The sequence below is a fragment of the Salmo salar genome, chromosome 11 (assembly GCF_965601325.2).
Source record: "Salmo salar chromosome 11, fSalSal1, whole genome shotgun sequence".
Classification (NCBI taxonomy): domain Eukaryota; kingdom Metazoa; phylum Chordata; class Actinopteri; order Salmoniformes; family Salmonidae; genus Salmo; species Salmo salar.
In genome coordinates, this window is record NC_138301.1 from 95,845,674 (window position 1) to 95,867,739 (window position 22,066).

At 48.2% G+C, this 22,066-nt stretch overlaps 1 protein-coding gene and 1 long non-coding RNA gene across 13 annotated transcripts in view; one reads left to right on the plus strand and one right to left on the minus strand.

Moving 5' to 3' along the window:
- dnm1a (dynamin 1a) overlaps nt 1-22,066 on the plus strand; it is an 85,136-nt gene that overhangs the window by 52,981 nt on the left and 10,089 nt on the right. For all 12 annotated transcript variants that reach the window (XR_006757668.2, XR_006757667.2, XM_045689987.2 and 9 more), the window contains one exon: nt 21,471-21,580. Coding sequence is in view for 10 of the 12 variants with exons in the window: in XM_045689987.2 (XP_045545943.1) it covers nt 21,471-21,580 (110 nt within the window). In the remaining 2 variants the exon portion in view is untranslated. The remainder of the gene's footprint in view (nt 1-21,470; nt 21,581-22,066) is intronic.
- On the minus strand, nt 1,651-4,554 carry LOC106563277 (uncharacterized). Its single transcript, XR_001319225.3, has 2 exons — nt 3,965-4,554; nt 1,651-3,265 (listed from the first exon to the last, which is right to left on the minus strand). It is a non-coding gene; the product is annotated as an uncharacterized LOC106563277 (long non-coding RNA).

Here is a 22,066-nt window from a genome sequence, read left to right on the forward strand (position 1 = left end):
GGGTCTGGTTTGTATTACCAGACATGCCAGGGCTTTGAGTCAAGCATCCCTGGAGCACAGAGCTCCCCAAAGCCTCAAAAACCAGAGAACCAGAGAAGAATTGAATGAAGAGAAACCCTCAAAAACCAGAGAAGAAGTGAATGAAGAGAAACCCTCAAAAACCAGAGAAGAAGTGAATGAAGAGAAACCCTCAAAAACCAGAGAAGAAGTGAATGAAGAGAAACCCTCAAAAACCAGAGAAGAAGTGAATGAAGAGAAACCCTCAAAAACCAGAGAAGTGAATTAAGAGAAACCCTCAAAAACCAGAGAAGAAGTGAATGAAGAGAAACCCTCAAAAACCAGAGAAGAAGTGAATGAAGAGAAACCCTCAAAAACCAGAGAAGAAGTGAATGAAGAGAAACCCTCAAAAACCAGAGAAGAAGTGAATTAAGAGAAACCCTCAAAAACCAGAGAAGTGAATTAAGAGAAACCCTCAAAAGCACGAGCCAACGCCAAGCCCATGACTCTCATTATTTACACACGCACACGCACACGCACACGCACACGCACACACACACGCACAGCACATTAGCTTGCAACGATGCTATAGGGGACCCTTCACACTTGTGTGTGTGTGTGTGTGTGTGTGTGTGTGTGTGTGTGTGTGTGTGTGTGTGTGTGTGTGTGTGTGTGTGTGTGTGTGTGGGTGGGGGGTCTCCCTGCAGCACAGTCCTGATGTAAAGCTGCTGGAAAAGCAGAGTCTCAACTGGAGATCTGAGCTGTAAATAACCTGGGGGGAAATAGGAGGCACTCGCTCTCAACAAAACATGTGTGTGTGTGTGTGTGTGTGTGTGTGTGTGTGTGTGTGTGTGTGTGTGTGTGTGTGTGTGTGTGTGTGTGTGTGTCTGTCTCCGGGACTGCATCTTATAAAAAGCAGTTGCGCTCAACAGCGGACTGTTAATTGGAAACATTTTGCTGTGTGGTTTTAATTCCTCTGGTAGAATCAGAGAGCCGGGATATCGTGTGAATCAGTCTCAATTGCGTGTGTGAGAGAGAGAGAGAGAAAGGCAGAGAGAGAGAGAGAGAGAGAGAGAAAGGCAGAGAGAGAGAGAGAGAGAAAGGCAGAGAGAGAGAGAAAGCCAGAGAGAGAGAAAGCCAGAGAGAGAGAGAAAGGCAGAGAGAGAGAGAAAGGCAGAGAGAGAGAGAAAGCCAGAGAGAGAGAGAAAGCCAGAGAGAGAGAAAGCCAGAGAGAGAGAGAAAGGCAGAGAGAGAGAGAAAGGCAGAGAGAGAGAGAGAGAGAAAGGCAGAGAGAGAGAGAAAGGCAGAGAGAGAGAGAAAGGCAGAGAGAGAGAGAAAGCCAGAGAGAGAGAGAAAGCCAGAGAGAGAGAGAAAGGCAGAGAGAGAGAGAAAGGCAGAGAGAGAGAAAGCCAGAGAGAGAGAGAGAGAGAAAAAGGCAGAGAGAAAGAGAGAAAGGCAGAGAGAGAGAGAGAGAGAGAGAGTGAGAGAGCGAGAGAGACAGAGCGACAGTCAATCAACATTGATGTAAACCCCCTTCTCTTTTGGGTCAGTCTAGTCAAAAACTAAAAGGGGCACATGACATCATACAGTATGTATATCATTTTACAGGAGACATAAGCCTACCTTAGAAAAGAATCAGAAGCATAGACATCATTTAGATATGTTCAAGTATTTTATTTCATGTCAGGGACTTTAGATGTAGCTTTCTTGGAGGTTGTCTGCCAATTGGTCATCTTGAGACAACCACCACTTCTTTATGTTGCTCAGGCAGTGACTTAATTGTAAGCTTCAGTTTAGCATAGAGCAACAGTTACACTTTGGGTTAACAATCTATGGTCATTCCTCTCCCTGTATGCTGTATCTTAGTCATCCTCCTGTATGCTGTATCTTAGTCATCCTCCTGTATGCTGTATTTTAGTCATCCTCCTGTATGCTGTATCTTAGTCATCCCCCTGTATGCTGTATCTTAGTCATCCTCCTGTATGCTGTATCTTAGTCATCCTCCTGTATGCTGTATCTTAGTCATCCTCCTGTATGCTGTATTTTAGTCATCCCCCTGTATGCTGTATCTTAGTCATCCTCCTGTATGCTGTATCTTAGTCATCCTCCTGTATGCTGTATTTTAGTCATCCTCCTGTATGCTGTATTTTAGTCATCCCCCTGTATGCTGTATCTTAGTCATCCTCCTGTATGCTGTATCTTAGTCATCCTCCTGTATGCTGTATTTTAGTCATCCCCCTGTATGCAGTATCTTAGTCATCCTCCTGTATGCTGTATTTTGGTCATTTTCCAGTGGTTGGAATATTTTGGGTTCTTCATAGAAATATAACCACTCCAGTAGAAGCCATCTTTAGAATATCGATGTTCATTACCAATACCAGTGTTTCCCATTCAACTGTAACATTTTAATTATATAGCATGTACAGTCTTATGCAAAGTTGAAATCTGCAGTTTTAATTCTTGCCCATGACAATATTTACAAAATATAAAGTACCATTTCTGGATCCTACCTCTATGGCAGACGTCTTAACCCAGAAAAGACACTAAATAGGCCCAGACTGATCTTCAAAAAAGGTATTTCAATTTCTCAGGACATACAGTCAGTCATCAACTCAGAACAGAACACAACAGTACTAGACAGGTATATAGTTGGGCATGGCCTGTTTCTGTGGTTGAACCTGTGGTTTGGATTCTTAATGCTGTGCCAGGCTTGCCCAGAGTAGTGCCATGGTCTTTTTGGCTGCTGTCGCCCACTGGCTAGCTGTCTCTCTGTGTCCTGATTCTCGCGCTTCCCCACCCAGCCTAACCAATGTGCAGACTACTGTGCAACCACTACTTCCTGAACAGGTAGTCTGAACACTGGGCAGGCGGGGCGGGCTGCTGGTCCACGAGGGAGGAGGGTGAAGGAGGTACACATATATACATGTAAACACTCACACATACTGCACACACACACACACACACACACACACACACACACACACACACACACACACACACACACACACACACACACACACACACACACACACACACACACACACACACACACACACACACACACACACTTACATGCTCACACTCACTCACGCGCATGCACGCAGACACTCGCGCTCACACACACACACATAGACACTGAACTCACTCAAACATACACACTACTCACTGCGTTATCTGCACTGTATCCAAAATAGCTATTTGACCAATCCCGTGGGCTCAGGAGAGAAGAGGGATTTCTGCCCAGTGTAGAAAGAAGGAGAGGTCTTGTCTGGAGAAGAGACAGAGAAAGAAAACGGGAGAGTAAATGGCTGAGGTCAGGGAGAAGTGATGAGTTGTGATTGGCAGTCTGAGTATTCCTTCCTGTGTCCTGCAGGGAGAGAGAGAGAGAGGCAGCAAGAAAGGCAGAGCGAGAGAGAGAGAGAGTCATTTCAAACCCTGTCATGAGTCACAGAGGAGAGATTTTAAAATTGTGCAATGTGTCAGTAGTTTTTCTTACGGATGAAAGCAGATGAAAATGTGCACACTCACTCACACACGCGCGCACCCACACACGCACACACACACACACACACAGACACACACACAGACACACACACAGACACATTCACAGTCAGTGTCTAAGCTAACTAGACTGGAATTTGTATGTCCTCATTGACCTTAAGTGTTGAGGTAAAATGGATATTTACAATCCGTGTTTTTCACTACACCTAAGAAATGACCAGTGAACTAAGAACTCTTTGATCTTTAGTGTAAAGTTGGTTTGGTGACGACACTGCTCCGTTACCGGCAACCATCTGTAGACTTACCGGTAGAGAAACGCACTCAACTTAGATAGTGGTTCATACCCAACTTCTCATAGCCACATCCATCCATCTACCCACCACCTCCCACAAACTTAGCAGTCTACATCATCATTCCTTCACAGACACTTAACACAGTGAGGACAAGACAGAAAGGAGAGAGGTACCTAGTCCATTTTGAGGGTCCTGAATGGGTTGGTCAATGGACTCTCGCTCTCCGTCTCCTCTCTCCCTCTTTCACCTCTTGGCGTCTCTCCGGAGAGAAGTCCCCTTTGCCGGTTGGTGATAGCGCTGGTCAGTGGATTTGTCTCTTCATGCTATCTCAACCAAATTTACCCTCCACTTTTTCACCCTCCAACTCCCTCTCTCCTATCTCCCTCTCTCCTCTCTCTCTCTCCTCTCTCTCTCCTCTCATCTTTCCTCTGCCAGCAGAGAAAGTGTTGATTCAGGTAGACTCCTGTCGTCTGTCCATGGCAGTCCATTGGAGCAGAGAGACGTTGTGTGGAGGTTGTAACAGCGTTGTAACAGCATTGTCCAGAGGTTAGGGTTAGGGTTAGGGTCCTCAGTACGAGAGAATTCTCGCTGAGAGGCAGAGTGAGAACTAGCAGCAGGCTTACGTGGCAGACAAATGGTCACCAAACGTTTCCCTGGTGAGAGAGAGGGAAGGAGAGAGAGATGGAGGCAAGAGAGAGAGAGAGAGAGAGAGAGAGAGAGAGAGAGAGAGAAAGGAGGAGGAGCTCTTATTGTCCTCTTTTTCTTTCCCCTTCTGTCTGGGTCTTAGGTTTTTTACAGCTTGGGCTTTTGGGGAGGTAGCAAGAAGTGGAAGGTCAGGGGTCAACAGGAAGTGAGGCGCATTAATTTGCTGCGTGTGTTGTGTAATTGTAGCGGGGGAACAGGGGCTGGAGGGGAGGGGAGGAGAGGGGGAGAGGGATTGGTTCTCTAGCTGGTGAGCTTTTTGGGGAAGCATGTGTGTGGGAGGACTGTGTGTGTGTGTGTGTGTGTGTGTGTGTGTGTGTGTATAAAAGTGTTAGGGTGAGTGTGTTGGTTGTATGTCATCGAGTTTGAATGTGTGTGTGTCAGTGAGACTGTGTGTGTGTGTGTGTGGGAGGGAGTGAGTGAGGCTGGATGACTGCAGAGGCTCCATGGCTTTGTAGCCAGGGCAGGAATGTCGGCGTTTCTTGGCGAGAAGGAAGGCTTGTAATAACTCCAGATGTGCGGCCCTGTGTTTTTTCTCTCTCTCTCTCTCCTCTCTCTCTCTCTCTCTCTCTCTCTCTCTCTCTCTCTCTCTCTCTCTCTCTCTCTCTCTCTCTCTCTCTCTCTCTCTCTCTCTCTCTCTCTCTCTCTCTCTCTCTCTCTCTCTCTCTCTCTCTCTCTCTCTCTCTCTCTCTCTCTCTCTCTCTCTCTCTCTCTCTCTCTCTCTCTCTCTCTCTCTCTCTCTCTCTCTCTCTCTCTCTCTCCTCTGTTTTGTCTTCTAAAGCTGATTTCCTCTCCCTGTCCGGCTTGAATAAAGGGCTCTTTATACTGGTCTACACCACCCACCACACCCCTAGCCCCCCTCAAACACCCCCCCCCCCCACCCCCAACACCCCATCAAAAAGAGGGGGACTGGTGAATTGGGCAGTGGGGGGGGGTGCAAAGGGTGTACTACTGGGAAATCAGAACCAGAAGTTGAGGTGTTTGTGTGTGTGCAAAGGTCAAACGGTCTACTGGTTAGAGACATGGCAGTAGTGAGATAGTCCAGTGAACATGACAAAACAGAGGAAGATGCTGCAAAAATAACATTTGGCACCTCTATCATTCTCACTCTCCCCCTCTTACTATTTCTCTCCCTTTATGTCAGGTGACGGGTCTCACGCATGGTGATTCGGGGAGTGTGTATGTGGGTGCGTTTATGTGTACGTGTGTTTGCGCGTGTGTGTATATGAGGGGTTCCTGGCTCAGCACTGGGTGGTAGCTGGGCCTGTGTGTTTGCTTTAGCTACGGTTTCTGAGAGCGAAATCAAAAAGCCTCCCCGGGGAGCTAGGGCAGCACTACTGAGAGAGAGAGAGAGAGAGAGAGAGAGAGGGAGGGAGAGGGAGGGAGAGCTAGGGCAGCACTACTGAGAGAGAGGGAAGGATAGCTAGGGCAGCACTACTGAGAGAGAGGGAGAGCTAGGGCAGCACTACTGAAAGAGAGAGAGAGAGAGAGAGAGAGAGAGAGAGAGAGAGAGAGAGAGAGAGAGAGAGAGAGAGAGAGAGAGAGGAGAGAGAGAAGGAGAGCTTGGGCAGCACTACTAAGAGAGAGGTAGTGCTAGGGCAGCACTACTGCGAGAGAGAGGGAGAGCTAGGGCAGCACTACTGAGAGAGAGAGAGAGAGAGAGAGAGAGAGAGAGGAGAGAGAGAAGGAGAGCTTGGGCAGCACTACTAAGAGAGAGGTAGTGCTAGGGCAGCACTACTGCGAGAGAGAGGGAGAGCTAGGGCAACACTACTGCGAGAGAGAGGGAGAGCTAGGGCAGTACTACTGTGAGAGAGAGGGAGAGCTAGGGCAGCACTACTGAGAGAGAGAGGGGGAGAGCTAGGGCAGCACTACTGCGAGAGAGAGGGAGAGCTAGGGCAGTACTACTGTGAAAGAGAGGGAGAGCTAGGGCAGTACTACTGCGAGAGAGGTAGAGCTAGGGCAGTACTACTGAGAGAGAGGTAGAGCTAGGGCAGCACTACTGAGAGAAAAAGGGAGAGAGTGGGAGCTAAGGCAGCACTACTGAAAGAGAGGGAGAGCTAGGGCAGCACTACTGAGAGAGAGGTAGAGCTAGGGCAGCACTACTGAGAGAAAAAGGGAGAGAGTGGGAGCTAAGGCAGCACAACTGAGAGAGAGGGAGAGTGTGAGAGCTAGGGCAGCACTACTGAAAGAGAGGGAGAGAGTGAGAGCTAGGGCAGCACTACTGAGAGAGAGGGAGAGAGTGAGAGCTAAGGCAGCACTACTGAAAGAAAAAGGGAGAGAGTGAGAGCTAAGGCAGCACTACTGAGAGAGAGGGGGAGAGTGAGAGCTAAGGCAGCACTACTGAGAGAGAGAGTGAGGGATAGCTAGGGCAGCACTACTGAGAGAGAGAGTGAGGGATAGCTAGGGCAGCACTACTGAGAGAGAGAGAGAGGGAGAGCTAGGGCAGCACTACAGAGAGAGAGGTAGAGCTAGGGCAGCACTACTGAGAGAGAGAGAGGGAGAGCTAGGGCAGCACTACTGAGAGAGAGGGAGAGCTAGGGCAGCACTACTGAGAGAGAGGTAGAGCTAGGGCAGTACTACTGAGAGAGAGGTAGAGCTAGGGCAGCACTACTGAGAGAAAAAGGGAGAGAGTGGGAGCTAAGGCAGCACTACTGAAAGAGAGGGAGAGCTAGGGCAGCACTACTGAGAGAGAGGTAGAGCTAGGGCAGCACTACTGAGAGAAAAAGGGAGAGAGTGGGAGCTAAGGCAGCACTACTGAGAGAGAGGGAGAGTGTGAGAGCTAGGGCAGCACTACTGAAAGAGAGGGAGAGAGTGAGAGCTAAGGCAGCACTACTGAAAGAAAAAGGGAGAGAGTGAGAGCTAAGGCAGCACTACTGAGAGAGAGGGAGAGTGTGAGAGCTAGGGCAGCACTACTGAAAGAGAGGGAGAGAGTGAGAGCTAAGGCAGCACTACTGAAAGAAAAAGGGAGAGAGTGAGAGCTAAGGCAGCACTACTGAAAGAAAAAGGGAGAGAGGGAGAGCTAGGTCAGCACTACAGAGAGAGAGAGAGAGAGAGAGAGAGAGAGAGAGAGAGAGAGAGCTTGGGCAGCACTACTAAGAGAGAGGTAGAGCTAGGGAAGTACTACTGAGAGAGAGCGAGAGAGAGAGAGGGAGAGCTAGGACAGCACTACTGAGAGAGAGAGGGAGAGCTAGGGCAGCACTACTGAGAGCGAGAGGGAGAGCTAGGGCAGCACTACTGAGAGAGAGTGAGGGATAGCTAGGGCAGCACTACTGAGAGAGAGAGAGAGGGAGAGCTAGGGCAGCACTACAGAGAGAGAGGTAGAGCTAGGGCAGCACTACTGAGAGAGAGAGAGGGAGAACTAGGGCAGCACTACTGAGAGAGAGGGAGAGCTAGGGCAGCACTACTGAGAGAGAGGTAGAGCTAGGGCAGCACTACTGAGAGAGAGGGAGAGCTAGGGCAGCACTACTGAGAGAGAGGTAGAGCTAGGGCAGCACTACTGAAAGAGAGGGAGAGCTAGGGCAGCACTACTGAGAGAGAGGTAGAGCTAGGGCAGCACTACTGAGAGAAAAAGGGAGAGAGTGGGAGCTAAGGCAGCACTACTGAGAGAGAGGGAGAGCTAGGGCAGCACTACTGAGAGAGAGGTAGAGCTAAGGCAGCACTACTGAGAGAGAGGTAGAGCTAGGGCAGCACTACTGAGAGAAAAAGGGAGAGAGTGAGAGCTAAGGCAGCACTACTGAGAGAGAGGTAGAGCTAGGGCAGCACTACTGAGAGAAAAAGGGAGAGAGTGAGAGCTAAGGCAGCACTACTGAGAGAGAGGGAGAGTGTGAGAGCTAGGGCAGCACTACTGAAAGAGAGGGAGAGAGTGAGAGCTAAGGCAGCACTACTGAGAGAAAAAGGGAGAGAGTGAGAGCTAAGGCAGCACTACTGAGAGAGAGGGAGAGTGTGAGAGCTAGGGCAGCACTACTGAAAGAGAGGGAGAGAGTGAGAGCTAAGGCAGCACTACTGAAAGAAAAAGGGAGAGAGAGAGAGCTTGGGCAGCACTACTAAGAGAGAGGTAGAGCTAGGGAAGTACTACTGAGAGAGAGCGAGAGAGAGAGAGGGAGAGCTAGGACAGCACTACTGAGAGAGAGAGGGAGAGCTAGGGCAGCACTACTGAGAGCGAGAGGGAGAGCTAGGGCAGCACTACTGAGAGAGAGTGAGGGATAGCTAGGGCAGCACTACTGAGAGAGAGAGAGAGGGAGAGCTAGGGCAGCACTACAGAGAGAGAGGTAGAGCTAGGGCAGCACTACTGAGAGAGAGAGAGGGAGAGCTAGGGCAGCACTACTGAGAGAGAGGGAGAGCTAGGGCAGCACTACTGAGAGAGAGGTAGAGCTAGGGCAGTACTACTGAGAGAGAGGTAGAGCTAGGGCAGCACTACTGAGAGAAAAAGGGAGAGAGTGGGAGCTAAGGCAGCACTACTGAAAGAGAGGGAGAGCTAGGGCAGCACTACTGAGAGAGAGGTAGAGCTAGGGCAGCACTACTGAGAGAAAAAGGGAGAGAGTGGGAGCTAAGGCAGCACTACTGAGAGAGAGGGAGAGCTAGGGCAGCACTACTGAGAGAGAGGTAGAGCTAAGGCAGCACTACTGAGAGAGAGGTAGAGCTAGGGCAGCACTACTGAGAGAAAAAGGGAGAGAGTGAGAGCTAAGGCAGCACTACTGAGAGAGAGGTAGAGCTAGGGCAGCACTACTGAGAGAAAAAGGGAGAGAGTGAGAGCTAAGGCAGCACTACTGAGAGAGAGGTAGAGCTAGGGCAGCACTACTGAGAGAAAAAGGGAGAGAGTGAGAGCTAAGGCAGCACTACTGAGAGAGAGGGAGAGTGTGAGAGCTAGGGCAGCACTACTGAAAGAGAGGGAGAGAGTGAGAGCTAAGGCAGCACTACTGAGAGAAAAAGGGAGAGAGTGAGAGCTAAGGCAGCACTACTGAGAGAGAGGGAGAGTGTGAGAGCTAGGGCAGCACTACTGAAAGAGAGGGAGAGAGTGAGAGCTAAGGCAGCACTACTGAAAGAAAAAGGGAGAGAGAGAGAGCTTGGGCAGCACTACTAAGAGAGAGGTAGAGCTAGGGAAGTACTACTGAGAGAGAGCGAGAGAGAGAGAGGGAGAGCTAGGACAGCACTACTGAGAGAGAGAGGGAGAGCTAGGGCAGCACTACTGAGAGCGAGAGGGAGAGCTAGGGCAGCACTACTGAGAGAGAGTGAGGGATAGCTAGGGCAGCACTACTGAGAGAGAGAGAGAGGGAGAGCTAGGGCAGCACTACAGAGAGAGAGGTAGAGCTAGGGCAGCACTACTGAGAGAGAGAGAGGGAGAGCTAGGGCAGCACTACTGAGAGAGAGGGAGAGCTAGGGCAGCACTACTGAGAGAGAGGTAGAGCTAGGGCAGTACTACTGAGAGAGAGGTAGAGCTAGGGCAGCACTACTGAGAGAAAAAGGGAGAGAGTGGGAGCTAAGGCAGCACTACTGAAAGAGAGGGAGAGCTAGGGCAGCACTACTGAGAGAGAGGTAGAGCTAGGGCAGCACTACTGAGAGAAAAAGGGAGAGAGTGGGAGCTAAGGCAGCACTACTGAGAGAGAGGGAGAGCTAGGGCAGCACTACTGAGAGAGAGGTAGAGCTAAGGCAGCACTACTGAGAGAGAGGTAGAGCTAGGGCAGCACTACTGAGAGAAAAAGGGAGAGAGTGAGAGCTAAGGCAGCACTACTGAGAGAGAGGTAGAGCTAGGGCAGCACTACTGAGAGAAAAAGGGAGAGAGTGAGAGCTAAGGCAGCACTACTGAGAGAGAGGGAGAGTGTGAGAGCTAGGGCAGCACTACTGAAAGAGAGGGAGAGAGTGAGAGCTAAGGCAGCACTACTGAAAGAAAAAGGGAGAGAGTGAGAGCTAAGGCAGCACTACTAAGAGAGAGGTAGAGCTAGGGCAGCACTACTGAAAGAGAGGGAGAGAGTGAGAGCTAAGGCAGCACTACTGAAAGAAAAAGGGAGAGAGAGAGAGCTTGGGCAGCACTACTGAGAGAGAGGGGGAGAGTGAGAGCTAAGGCAGCACTACTGAAAGAAAAAGGGAGAGAGTGAGAGCTAAAGCAGCACTACTGAGAGAGAGGGGGAGAGCTAGGGCAGCACTACTGAAAGAAAAAGGGAGAGAGAGAGAGCTTGGGCAGCACTACTGAGAGAGAGGGAGAGTGTGAGAGCTAAGGCAGCACTACTGAAAGAAAAAGGGAGAGAGTGAGAGCTAAAGCAGCACTACTGAGAGAGAGGGGGAGAGCTAGGGCAGCACTACTGAAAGAGAGGGAGAGAGTGAGAGCTAGGGCAGCACTACTGAAAGAGAGGGAGAGAGTGAGAGCTAAAGCAGCACTACTGAGAGAGAGGGGGAGAGCTAGGGCAGCACTACTGAGAGAGAGAGGGGGAGAGCTAGGGCAGCACTACTGAGAGAGAGAGGGGGAGAGCTAGGGCAGCACTACTGAGAGAGAGAGGGAGAGCTAGGTCAGCACTACAGAGAGAGAGAGAGAGAGAGAGAGAGAGAGAGAGAGAGAGAGAGCTTGGGCAGCACTACTAAGAGAGAGAGGGAGAGCTAGGGCAGCACTACTAAGAGAGAGAGGGAGAGCTAGGTCAGCACTACAGAGAGAGAGAGAGAGAGAGAGAGAGAGAGAGAGAGAGAGAGAGAGAGAGAGCGAGAGCGCTTGGGCAGCACTACTAAGAGAGAGGTAGAGCTAGGGCAGTACTACTGAGAGAGAGAGAGAGAGAGAGAGAGAGAGAGAGAGAGAGGGAGAGCTAGGGCAGCACTACTGAGAGAGAGAGGGAGAGCTAGGGCAGCACTACTGAGAGAGAGAGGGAGGGATAGCTAGGGCAGCACTACCGAGAGAGAGAGAAAGGGAGAGCTAGGGCAGCACTACAGAGAGAGAGGTAGAGCTAGGGCAGCACTACTGAGAGAGGGAGAGCTAGGGCAGCACTACTGAGAGAGAGGGAGAGCTAGGGCAGCACTACAGAGAGAGAGAGAGAGAGAGAGAGAGAGAGAGAGAGAGAGAGAGAGAGAGAGAGAGAGAGAGAAGGAGAGCTAGGGCAGCACTACTGAGAGAGAGGGAGAGCTAGGGCAGCACTACAGAGAGAGAGAGAGAGAGAGAGAAGGAGAGAGAGAAGGAGAGCTACGGCAGCACTACTGAGAGAGAGGTAGAGCTAGGGCAGCACTAGTGAGAGAGAGGGAGAGCTAGGGCAGAGAGAGAGAGAGAGAGAGAGAGAGAGAGAGAGAGAGAGAGCTAGGGCAGCACTACTGAGAGGAAACAGAGGTAAAGAATGAGGTAAGTCAGAGAGATGGAGAGTGGGAAAGAAAGGGATTTTTCAAGTTTTTCAAGAAATGAGAGAGAGGGAGAGCTAGGGCAGAGAGAGAGAGAGAGCTAGGGCAGCACTAATGAGAGCGAGAGACAGCGCTAGGGCAGCACTACTGAGAGAGAGGGACAGCGCTAGGGCAGCACTACTGAGAGAGGGACAGCGCTAGGGCAGCACTACTGAGAGAGGGACAGCGCTAGGGCAGCACTAATGAGAGCGAGAGACAGCGCTAGGGCAGCACTACTGAGAGAGGGGGACAGCGCTAGGGCAGCACTAATGAGAGCGAGAGACAGCGCTAGGGCAGCACTACTGAGAGAGAGGGACAGCGCTAGGGCAGCACTACTGAGAGAGAGGGACAGCGCTAGGGCAGCACTACTGAGAGAGAGGGACAGCGCTAGGGCAGCACTACTGAGAGAGGGACAGCGCTAGGGCAGCACTACTGAGAGGAAACAGAGGTAAAGAATGAGGTAAGTCAGAGAGATGGAGAGTGGGAAAGAAAGAGATTTTTCACGTTTTTCAAGAAATTAATAGCAGAGTGAAGGAATGAGGGATGGAGGGTGGCTGTGGCTGCACCAACATTGTTTCCACAGTTTGGACATCCAAGAAGCCTCAACTTCAACTCACATCCTTTGTCTATGATGCCAGGCCAGACACACTGAAAACCAATACTGACTCCAACTTATCCAGCCTTGTCATGATTTTCTTTTAATGTTGGTCTAGATGGATATTGTGTGCATGCGTTTGTGTGTGCATGTGTGTGCAAGTGTGTGTGTAATTGTGTGTGTGTAATTGTGTTTTTGTGTGTCTGTTTTTGGTTTTACTATCCTTGTGGGGACTAGAAGTCGGTCCACACAAGGAAAAATTCAATTTTAGACTTAGGGGTTAGGTTTAGGGTTACAATTAAGGTTAGTGGTTAGGGTAAGAGGTTAGGGTTAAGGTTAGGTTAAGGGTTAGGTTTAGGGGTTAGGGAAAATAGGATTTTAATCAGTTGTTCGTTCCCCACAAGGATTAGTTTTACCAACATTTTGTGAACTTTCAAAGAATTCCCAGGTTTTCCAGAAATCGTTGTTGGGATTTTGGGAAAAACAGGGAATTTATTGAAAGTTCCCAGAATTTGCAACCCTAACAAGGATAGTAAAACAAATGTGTGATTGTGTGTGTGTGTGTGTGTGTGTGTGTGTGTGTGTGTGTGTGTGTGTGTGTGTGTGTGTGTGTGTGTGTGTGTGTGTGTGTGTGTGTGTGTGTGTGTGTGTGTGTGTGTGTGCGTGCGTGCAGTAATGTGTGTAAGTCTTTGAGCACTATGGAGGAGCTTTGTCTGAAGCCAAAACCATACAAGCTGACTCAAATCATATTCTATGCTTTCACTCCAGATGGATTAGTAAGAAATGCTCAAAGAAAACCTCAGGATTGTAAACTTCTAAATGAAATTAGATAGTATGTCAAATTACAATGAGTAGTTTTGGATCAGAGTAATGCTGCCATATGCCAAACTATTTAGCCCCCCCCGTTTCTTTTGCCATGGGGAAGTATAGAGTGATGTCTACACATTTTCTCACTCCTATTCTCTATTTGCACCAGAACTGACCACGTTGTTTTCCTATTCACACATTGCATCATCCACGGAAGTTGGTATGTGTGTGAGACACAGTCAGACCAACGGTTGTTGTCAGACATACTCCAGTTGGTCCTGCTGTACAGTTTGCTTACATCTCAGCTTTAGAGTAGGGCTTTCAGAGAGTTGTATGATAGCTATTTAAATAAACAACAATATCTGATGATAAGGAGAGCAGTAATGCACTGCTAGGAGGGCTTCACCTAAAACCAGTGGGGGCAAGAGAGAGGGAGGGATAGAGGTAGAGAGAGGAGGGATAGAGGTAGAGAGAGGGAGGGATAGAGGTAGAGAGAGGGAGGGATAGAGGTAGAGAGAGGGAGGGATAGAGGTAGAGAGAGGGAGGGATAGAGATAGAGAGAGGAGGGATAGAGGTAGAGAGAGGAGGGATAGAGGTAGAGAGAGGGAGGTATAGAGGTAGAGAGAGGGAGGGATAGAGGTAGAGAGAGGGAGGGATAGAGGTAGAGAGAGGGAGGGATAGAGGTAGAGAGAGGAGGGATAGAGGTAAAGAGAGGAGGGATAGAGGTAGAGAGAGGGAGGGATAGAGGTAGAGAGAGGGAGGGATAGAGGTAGAGAGAGGGAGGGATAGAGGTAGAGAGTGGAGGGATAGAGGTAAAGAGAGGAGGGATAGAGGTAGAGAGAGGGAGGGATAGAGGTAGAGAGAGGAGGGATAGAGGTAGAGAGAGGGAGAGATAGAGGTAGAGCGAGGGAGAGATAGAGGTAGAGCGAGGGAGGGATAGAGGTAGAGAGAGGGAGGGATAGAGGTAGAGAGAGGAGGGATAGAGGTAGAGAGAGGAGGGATAGAGGTAGAGAGAGGAAGGGAGGGATAGGTAGAGAGAGGGAGGGATAGAGGTAGAGAGAGGGAGGGATAGAGGTAGAGAGAGGGAGGAATAGAGGTAGAGAGAGGGAGGGAGGGAGGGAGGGATAGAGGTAGAGAGAGGAGGGATAGAGGTAGAGAGAGGAGGGATAGAGGTAGAGAGAGGGAGGGATAGAGGTAGAGAGAGGAGGGATAGAGGTAGAGAGAGGGAGGGATAGAGGTAGATAGAGGGAGGGATTGAGGTAGAGAGAGGAGGGATAGAGATAGAGAGAGAGAGAGATAGAGGTAGAGAGAGAGAGTAGAGAGAGGGAGTGGGAGTGGGGGGAATGGTAGAAAGAGAGGGAAAGAGAGAAAGTAATTGAGATGAGCGGAATGAGATGCGACCCCTGCCTGGTACAGGACACAGCAAGAGAAGGAACGAGGGAAGGAGCAAGTCAAGCAGGCAGGGTGAATAATTCTCTTTCCAGCCCCTGGCTGATGAGATAAACATCTGTGGCGTCTGTTTTTCTTTCAATACGTTTTCTTCTTTCGTGTTCCCTCCATACTCCCCAACTCACCTCTACAGAGTTTCATATCCCTCAAAAGTTCATAGAAGCATCTCTCTCTCTCTCTCTCTCTCTCTCTCTCTCTCTCTATATATATATATATTTATTTTTTTTCTCTCTCTATATAAATATATATATGCCTTCCTCCTCCCATTCCAACTATACTTCACAAGAGCTACAGTAAGGGAAGCAATTCAGAGCAAGCCTAGCACAATAGGCAACATTGTGATACAGGAAAACCACATTGGTTTTGTGTGTGTCTGTATTTGTGTGCGTCTGTATTTGTGTGCGTCTGTATTTGTGTGTGTCTGTATTTGTGTATGTCTGTATTTGTGTGTGTCTGTATTTGTGTGTGTCTGTATTTGTGTATGTCTGTATTTGTGTATGTCTGTATTTGTGTGTGTCTGTATTTGTGTGTGTGTGTATTTGTGTGTGTGTGTATTTGTGTGTGTGTGTGTATTTGTGTGTGTGTGTGACTGCAGACTAGTCTCTTTGAACGTACTGAAGTGTTGGAGATTTATAGACGACATATACACGCACACACACACGCTCGTTAACTCAACATTGCCCTCTCATTGATGACCCTCCCCAGCGGTGTGGGAATGTTCACATGTGTTTATGTGGTCAGCAGGGGTCGTTTGTGAGAGAGACAGAGCCTCCCAACCCCCTTTGACTGCTGCTGGTCAACATTGATTGTAAAAGGTCACCGTTTGCTCCAGGGGTGTTGGAATGACCTATGACTGAGTTAAATATAACAAATAATTCGACATTTAGCAATTACCCGCTAAAGAGGGAAATATCATTGACTTTTAAACCTGCACTCAACTGCTGCTGTGCTGGTTGAATGAGGCGTTGTTTATCTGTAGTAGAGAACCTTGCTTCCTTCTCTTAGAGATTTGTTTTTATTTGTGGTCATTCACACAGGACACTATGCAAAGCACAAACGAGCCTTAGGTTTGCCAATGGTTTCCAAGATGTTTGAGTGGAGACTGAAGTCCAGCGCCACACTTTTTTACACGTTGTCTCGAAATAGCCCAATTTTAGCAGGGGAAAATATTACTGTTGTAAATGATTTGCTGTGCATGTTTTTACAGTTTGGCTGCATTGTGTGTTACTATAAATGAATAGAGTCGTAAAGTTGTATTAAGGTTTCAAGGAGATTGTGTCATCGACTATTCTCCCTCTGGCTTCTTCCCTCATGTTACTAAGGGAAATATACCTAGCTGGTTGTCGGGACGTTTGGATCGTGTTCCTCTCTATGTGAGTTACCGTAAAAGGAGGAACTAAAGTTGAAGTGGTTACATTTGGAATTGGGAGCTGGGGGCGTCCTTGGAGGGGTTAGGGTTAAGCTAGGGTTGAACATAAGGGTTAGAGTTAGTACTTTTATTCTACTTTCTATCCTACTCCACTTTGGACCCGTAAGGTGCAGGAGTCCTTCTTAGGGTAGCGCCGGACCAAACGAACCACAGTCCCTTTCCCTCATCTAGTCCCTCTTTCTCTTTACTACTTTCTGATCTCTTTCTCCTATCTCCCTTAACCTCTGATTCAAAAAGAATGGAATCGAGCCATTCTTTCCCCCCGTTTCTCTTCCTCTCTATGTCTCTCCCTTCCTCTCTCTCTTCACGTCCTCTGTGTTCAATAAAGGACAGGGATTCAGACCGGTCCCAAACCTAAGCCCTCTCCATGGTTCACAACTCTCATGTCTCATCTCATGTTCACTCATCACACTGCAGGAGAGAGTTGGAGAAGTTTTCGCCCACATTAGAAGTTTTCGTTTATTGAGAATGAAAGAAAGAGAATGAAGGAGGAGAAACGGAGGGAGGTAGGGAGGGGAAAGAAAGAGCATTTAGAAAATTGCCGTTGGCCCCCGCCCAAGGCCCAGTCGCTGTGGTAATGAGGGGTTAGGAGCAACGTTATTGCTCCCAGATGCTGTGCTGGTTTTCTCCAGGCTTTGATGCAAACCCAAGTCACCAGCACTTTTCAATCTGTCTCCACACACACACACGTGTGCACTGACGCACACGCTTGGACGTGTGCGCACACGTACACACACGTACACACAGGCTAATGTGCTTTATACACGCACACACACAACTCTTAAAGGAAGAACCCTTCTAACCTTATGTACCTGAAAGGCCACACTCTCCCGAACCAGATGCAACCTTCTCACTCCCACAACAACTCCCAAAGACCAGCTGTATGTGTGTTGGACCAGTGTGTGTGTGTGTGTGTCTGTGTGTTGGACCAGTGTGTATGTGTGTGTGTGTGTGTGTGTGTGTGTGTGTGTGTGTGTGTGTGTATATATATTTGTATTTGCAAATATATATATATATATATATATACACTACCGTTCAAAAGTTTGGGGTCAATTAGAAATGTCCTTGTTTTTGAAAGAAAATCTACTTTTTTGTCCATTAAAATAACATCAAGTGGATCAGAAATACAGTGTAGACATTGTTAATGTTGTTAATGACTATTGTAGCTGGAAACGGCAGATTTTGTTATGGAATATCTACATAGGCGTACAGAGGCCCATTATCAGCAACCATCACTCCTGTGTTCCAATGGCACGTTGTGTTAGCTAATCCAAGTTTATCACTGGCAGCTTCATTAAATAGTACCCGGAAAACACCAGTCTCAACGTCCACAGTGAAGAGGCGACTTCGGGATGCTGGGCTTCTCGGCAGAGTTCCTCTGTCTAGTGTCTGTGTTCTTTTGCCCATCTTAATCTTTCATTTTTATTGGCCAGTCTGAGATAGGGCTTTTTCTCTGCAACCCTGCCTAGAAGGCCAGCATCCCGGAGTCGCCTCTTCACTGTTGACGTTGAGACTGGTGTTTTGCGGGTACTATTTAATGAAGCTGCCAGTTGAGGACATGTGTTGCATCTGTTTCTCAAACTAGACACTAATGTACTTATCCTCTTGCTCAGTTGTGCACCGGGGCCTACCACTCATCTTTCTATTCTGGTTAGAGCCAGTTTGCGCTGTTCTGTGAAGGGAGTAGTACACAGTGTTGTACGAGATCTTCAGTTTCTTGGCAATTTCTCACATGGAATAGCCTTCATTTGTCAGAACAAGAATAGACTGACGAGTTTCAGAAGAAAGTTATTTGTTTCTGGCCATTTTGAGCCTGTAATCGAACCCACAAATGCTGATGCTCCAGATACTCAACTAGTCTAAAGAAGGCCAGTTTCATTGCTTCTTTAATCAGAACAACAGTTTTCAGCTGTGTTAACATAATTGCAAAAGTGTTTTCTAATGATCAATTAGCCTTTTAAAATGATAACCTTGTATTAGCTAACACAACATGCCATTGGAACACAGGAGTGATGGTTGCTGAAAATGTGCCGTTTCCAGCTACAATAGTCTTTTACAACATTAGCAATGTCTACACTGTCAGGCAGTGGGTAACTGGTGCAGTGAATCAGGCGCAGGAGAGCAGAAATGAGTGTATAAGGTATTTAATTCCACGACAGCACCAGTATACAGACAATATTCAAAGTGCGGAGAAATACCGGTCACTCGAAAATAACGGGCGTAAATACATAACCCGGCAAACATAACCAGCCGACATGAACAATCAATAAACACGCACACTAACATGTGGGAAACAGAGGGTTAAATAATGAACATGTAATTTGGGGAATAGAAACCAGGTGTGTAGAAAACAAAGACAAAACAAATGGAAAAGGAAAAGTGGATCGGCGATGGCTAGAAGACCGGTGACGTCGACCGCCAAACGCCGCCCGAACAAGGAGAGGAACCGACTTCGGCAGAAGTCGTGACATACACTGTATTTCTGATCAATTTGATGTTATATATATTAGTGTATATATATATTATATATATATATATAGCATGAATGTGTTGAATGCTGTGTGTATGTGTGCTGAAATACAAATGTGTTAGCAAGTGTGTGTGTGTGTATGAGTGTGTGTGTGTCTTGGAGGGAGCATTTGTGTGGGGCCCTTGTTTGGATTACCCAACCAGGGGTTGGAGTGGGACGTGAAGTGTGTTTATGAATCCAACGTGAACTTCCTCTGGCTTTATAATTAGGCTGGTATTAGTCACAAGCTAAACAAAACAATGGAAAGTATTTCAACTCCTCACTCTGTGGTTTGTCTGATAGGTTTATACATACCTAGCATCAACACTGACCGGAGTGAGGTTTAAGTAAAGGGCTGGGTGTGTTGGTGTCTTAAATGTTTAGGTGTGTTACACGTTCTCACACACTCACTGAGCTGAATGGTTACACGTTCTCACACACTCTCTGAGCTGAATGGTTACACGTTCTCACACACTCTCTGAGCTGAATGGTTACACGTTCTCACACACTCTCTGAGCTGAATGGTTACACGTTCTCACACACTCTCAGAGCTGAATGGTTACACGTTCTCACACACTCACTGAGCTGAATCTTTTCCAGAAGAGAGTTATCTGTCTCTGCTCAGATGTGTGGTCTGTGATAGAGTAGTGTGTGTGTGTGTGTGTGTGTGTGTGTGTGTGTGTGTGTGTGTGTGTGTGTGTGTGTGTGTGTGTGTGTGTGTGTGTGTGTGTGTGTGTGTGTGTGTGTGTGTGTGTGTGTGTGTGTGTGTGTGTGTGTGTGAGAGTGTGTGTGAGTGCATGGGTGTGTTTGTCTGACCTTTAGTGTGTCCCATGCTGCCGGGCTGACGCTGCTGGTTTTATAGGAACATATGGAGAATCACTCAGTCTGTCTGCAGTCTCCCTCAGTCTCTACTGGGAGATGGAGGGAGGAGAGGGGGAGGAGAGGGGGAGTTCTAGGTCTGCCCCGACACACACCTCCTGATGACTTCCATACACAATTCGTGTGTGTGTGTGTGTTAAAGCAGTCTGTCTGAGTGATAAAGTGCACAGTGAACCCTCAGAGTGCAGTGTATTAGTCTGTGTCTATGGGGCCAACCATGGCTTAGTGCCAACTCTATGTCACTCTGGCTCCTCCTCTTCTCCTCACACTTCTCCATCTCCCTCCTAATCCCTCCATCTCTCTGGTCTATCTCTTTTACCCCCTCCTCTCCAGTTTGTCCCTCTGTTTCACTCCCTTTATTTTTCCTCCCTCTCTCTCTCTCCTCACTCTGTCTCTTTCATTCCCACTCTCTCTGCCTCTCTTCATACCTCCTTCCCTCTCCTCACTTTTCCCTTGTTTCGTTTTTTGTTGTTGCGCTGGCCAGGGGAAAGGAAAATGTGTGAGTCAGTGAAAGGCCGCTCCCTCCCTGAGATGAGAGAGTAGAGGGAGGACTGGGACTTGTTTAGTGTGGTGACGTCACCCTCTGTGTCCCTGGTAACCGCGTGTTTAGTCTCCGGTAGTGGACACCTGGGCACACTAACTTGGCCTGTTAAGCGTCACTCCACAGCGGTGTGTGTGTGTGTGTGTGTGTGTGTGTGTGTGTGTCCGTCCTTAGGGGGCTCTGACCGTTTGACTGTGCAGGTCTGAACCCGTTTGATGAGGGGAGGTTGGTTATGGTGTATGTACAGGGAATGGGTTGGGCAGAGCTAGGAAGGGAAGGGCCGTGGTTGGACACATGTTGAAGAGAAACTGTGCTTTTCCGTAGTCATAGGGGAGTTTGTGCGTTTTGGGGTAGAGCATACGAAAGAGTAGCTACGTGGAGACTGACTCACGTGTTGTCATGTTCTACACCAAACAAAAATATAAACGCAAAATGTCAAGTGTTGGTCTCATATTTCATGAGCTGAAAAAAACATCCCAGAAATGTTCCATATGCACAAAAAGCTTATTTCTCTCAAATGCTGTGCAGAAATTTGTTTACATCCCTGTTAGTGAGCATTTCTCCTTTACCAAGATAATCCATCCACCTGACAGGTGTGGCATATCAAGAATCTGATAAACAGCATGATCATTACTGGGCTGGGGACAATAAAAGGCCACTAAAATGTGCAGTTTTATCACATAACACAATGCTACAGATGTCTGTGGGCAAATGCTCACCTTCGATGGCCACTGGTACGCTGGAGAAGTGTGCTCTTCATGGATTAATCCTGGATTTAACTGTACCGGGCAGATGGCAGACAGCGTGTATGGCGTTGTGTGGGCGAGCGGTTTGTTGATGTCAACATTGTGAACAGAGTGGCGGTGGGGTTATGGTAGTGTGAGTGTGACGTGGAGTGTGACCACCGGGTGTGTATTACTTTGCCCATCTGCCCTGGTCTGGGTCCTGGACTCACTTCTGTGGTTCACATCCCTGGATTCTGGGTCTCTTTCGACTGTCTTTCTGAGCTTTGGGCTCTCTCTCTCTCTCTCTCTCTCTCTCTCTCTCTCTCTCTCTCGTAGTCAAGGAAAGTCTAGCTCCTCTCTCGCCCTACCTCCTTTTTGCGTGCACCAGGCTGCTGTGGTGAAGGCTGTGTGCTGTAAGGCTCGCCTGCCCCCCTCTCTCTTCTGTGATACTTACAGTTACACTGCTTTAATCACAACCAGGCACTTTGCTGCGCCTCTTTTCCACCCCTCCCTCTCTCCCTCTGTATATGTATCTCCCTCTCCTTTCTCTGTCATTAATTTAATCAGCCTCTCTCGCTCTTTGCCTGTCTTTCTTTATTTCTGTCTGACAGTCTTTCTGACTCTCACTCTCTGTGTCTTTTTGGGTTCATGCTGTACTTTCTCTAACCTGTGTGTTGTTGACTCTGCCCCCTGCAGGAGAAAGAGAAGAAGTACATGCTCCAAGTGGACAACCTGAGGCTGAGGGATGTGGAGAAGAGCTTCATGTCCAGCAAGCAGATCTTCGCCCTGTTCAACACTGAGCAAAGGTTAGTTCTTAAACAATCAGAAATGATAGTTTGCCAAATCTTTTCAGACCTCAAAAAGTAAAGTAATATAGCTGAATCCACACATAACAGCTCTCCACACATTGACCACACACATTCTCTGTCATTCAAGGCAAGCACCCACGCAGGCATGCAAACATCCCTCTCCTACTCCTTACCATGTAGGGTTGCTCAGTACTGTGACATGTCCCACTCACTCCCACAAGAATGTACAGGTACCTGCCAAAATAATGGAAACCTTTGAGTAAATGAGGGATACAAAGTATATTGAAAGCAGGTGCTTTCAAACAGGTGTGGTTCCTGAGTTAATTAAGCAATTAACATCCCATCATGCTTAGGGTCATGTGTAAAAATACTGGGTAGGCCATTATTTTGGCTACCATGGCTATGCCCCCATAGGATGACGATGCCCCCATCCACAGGGCACAAGTGGTCACTGAATGGTTTGATGAGCATGAAAACAATGTA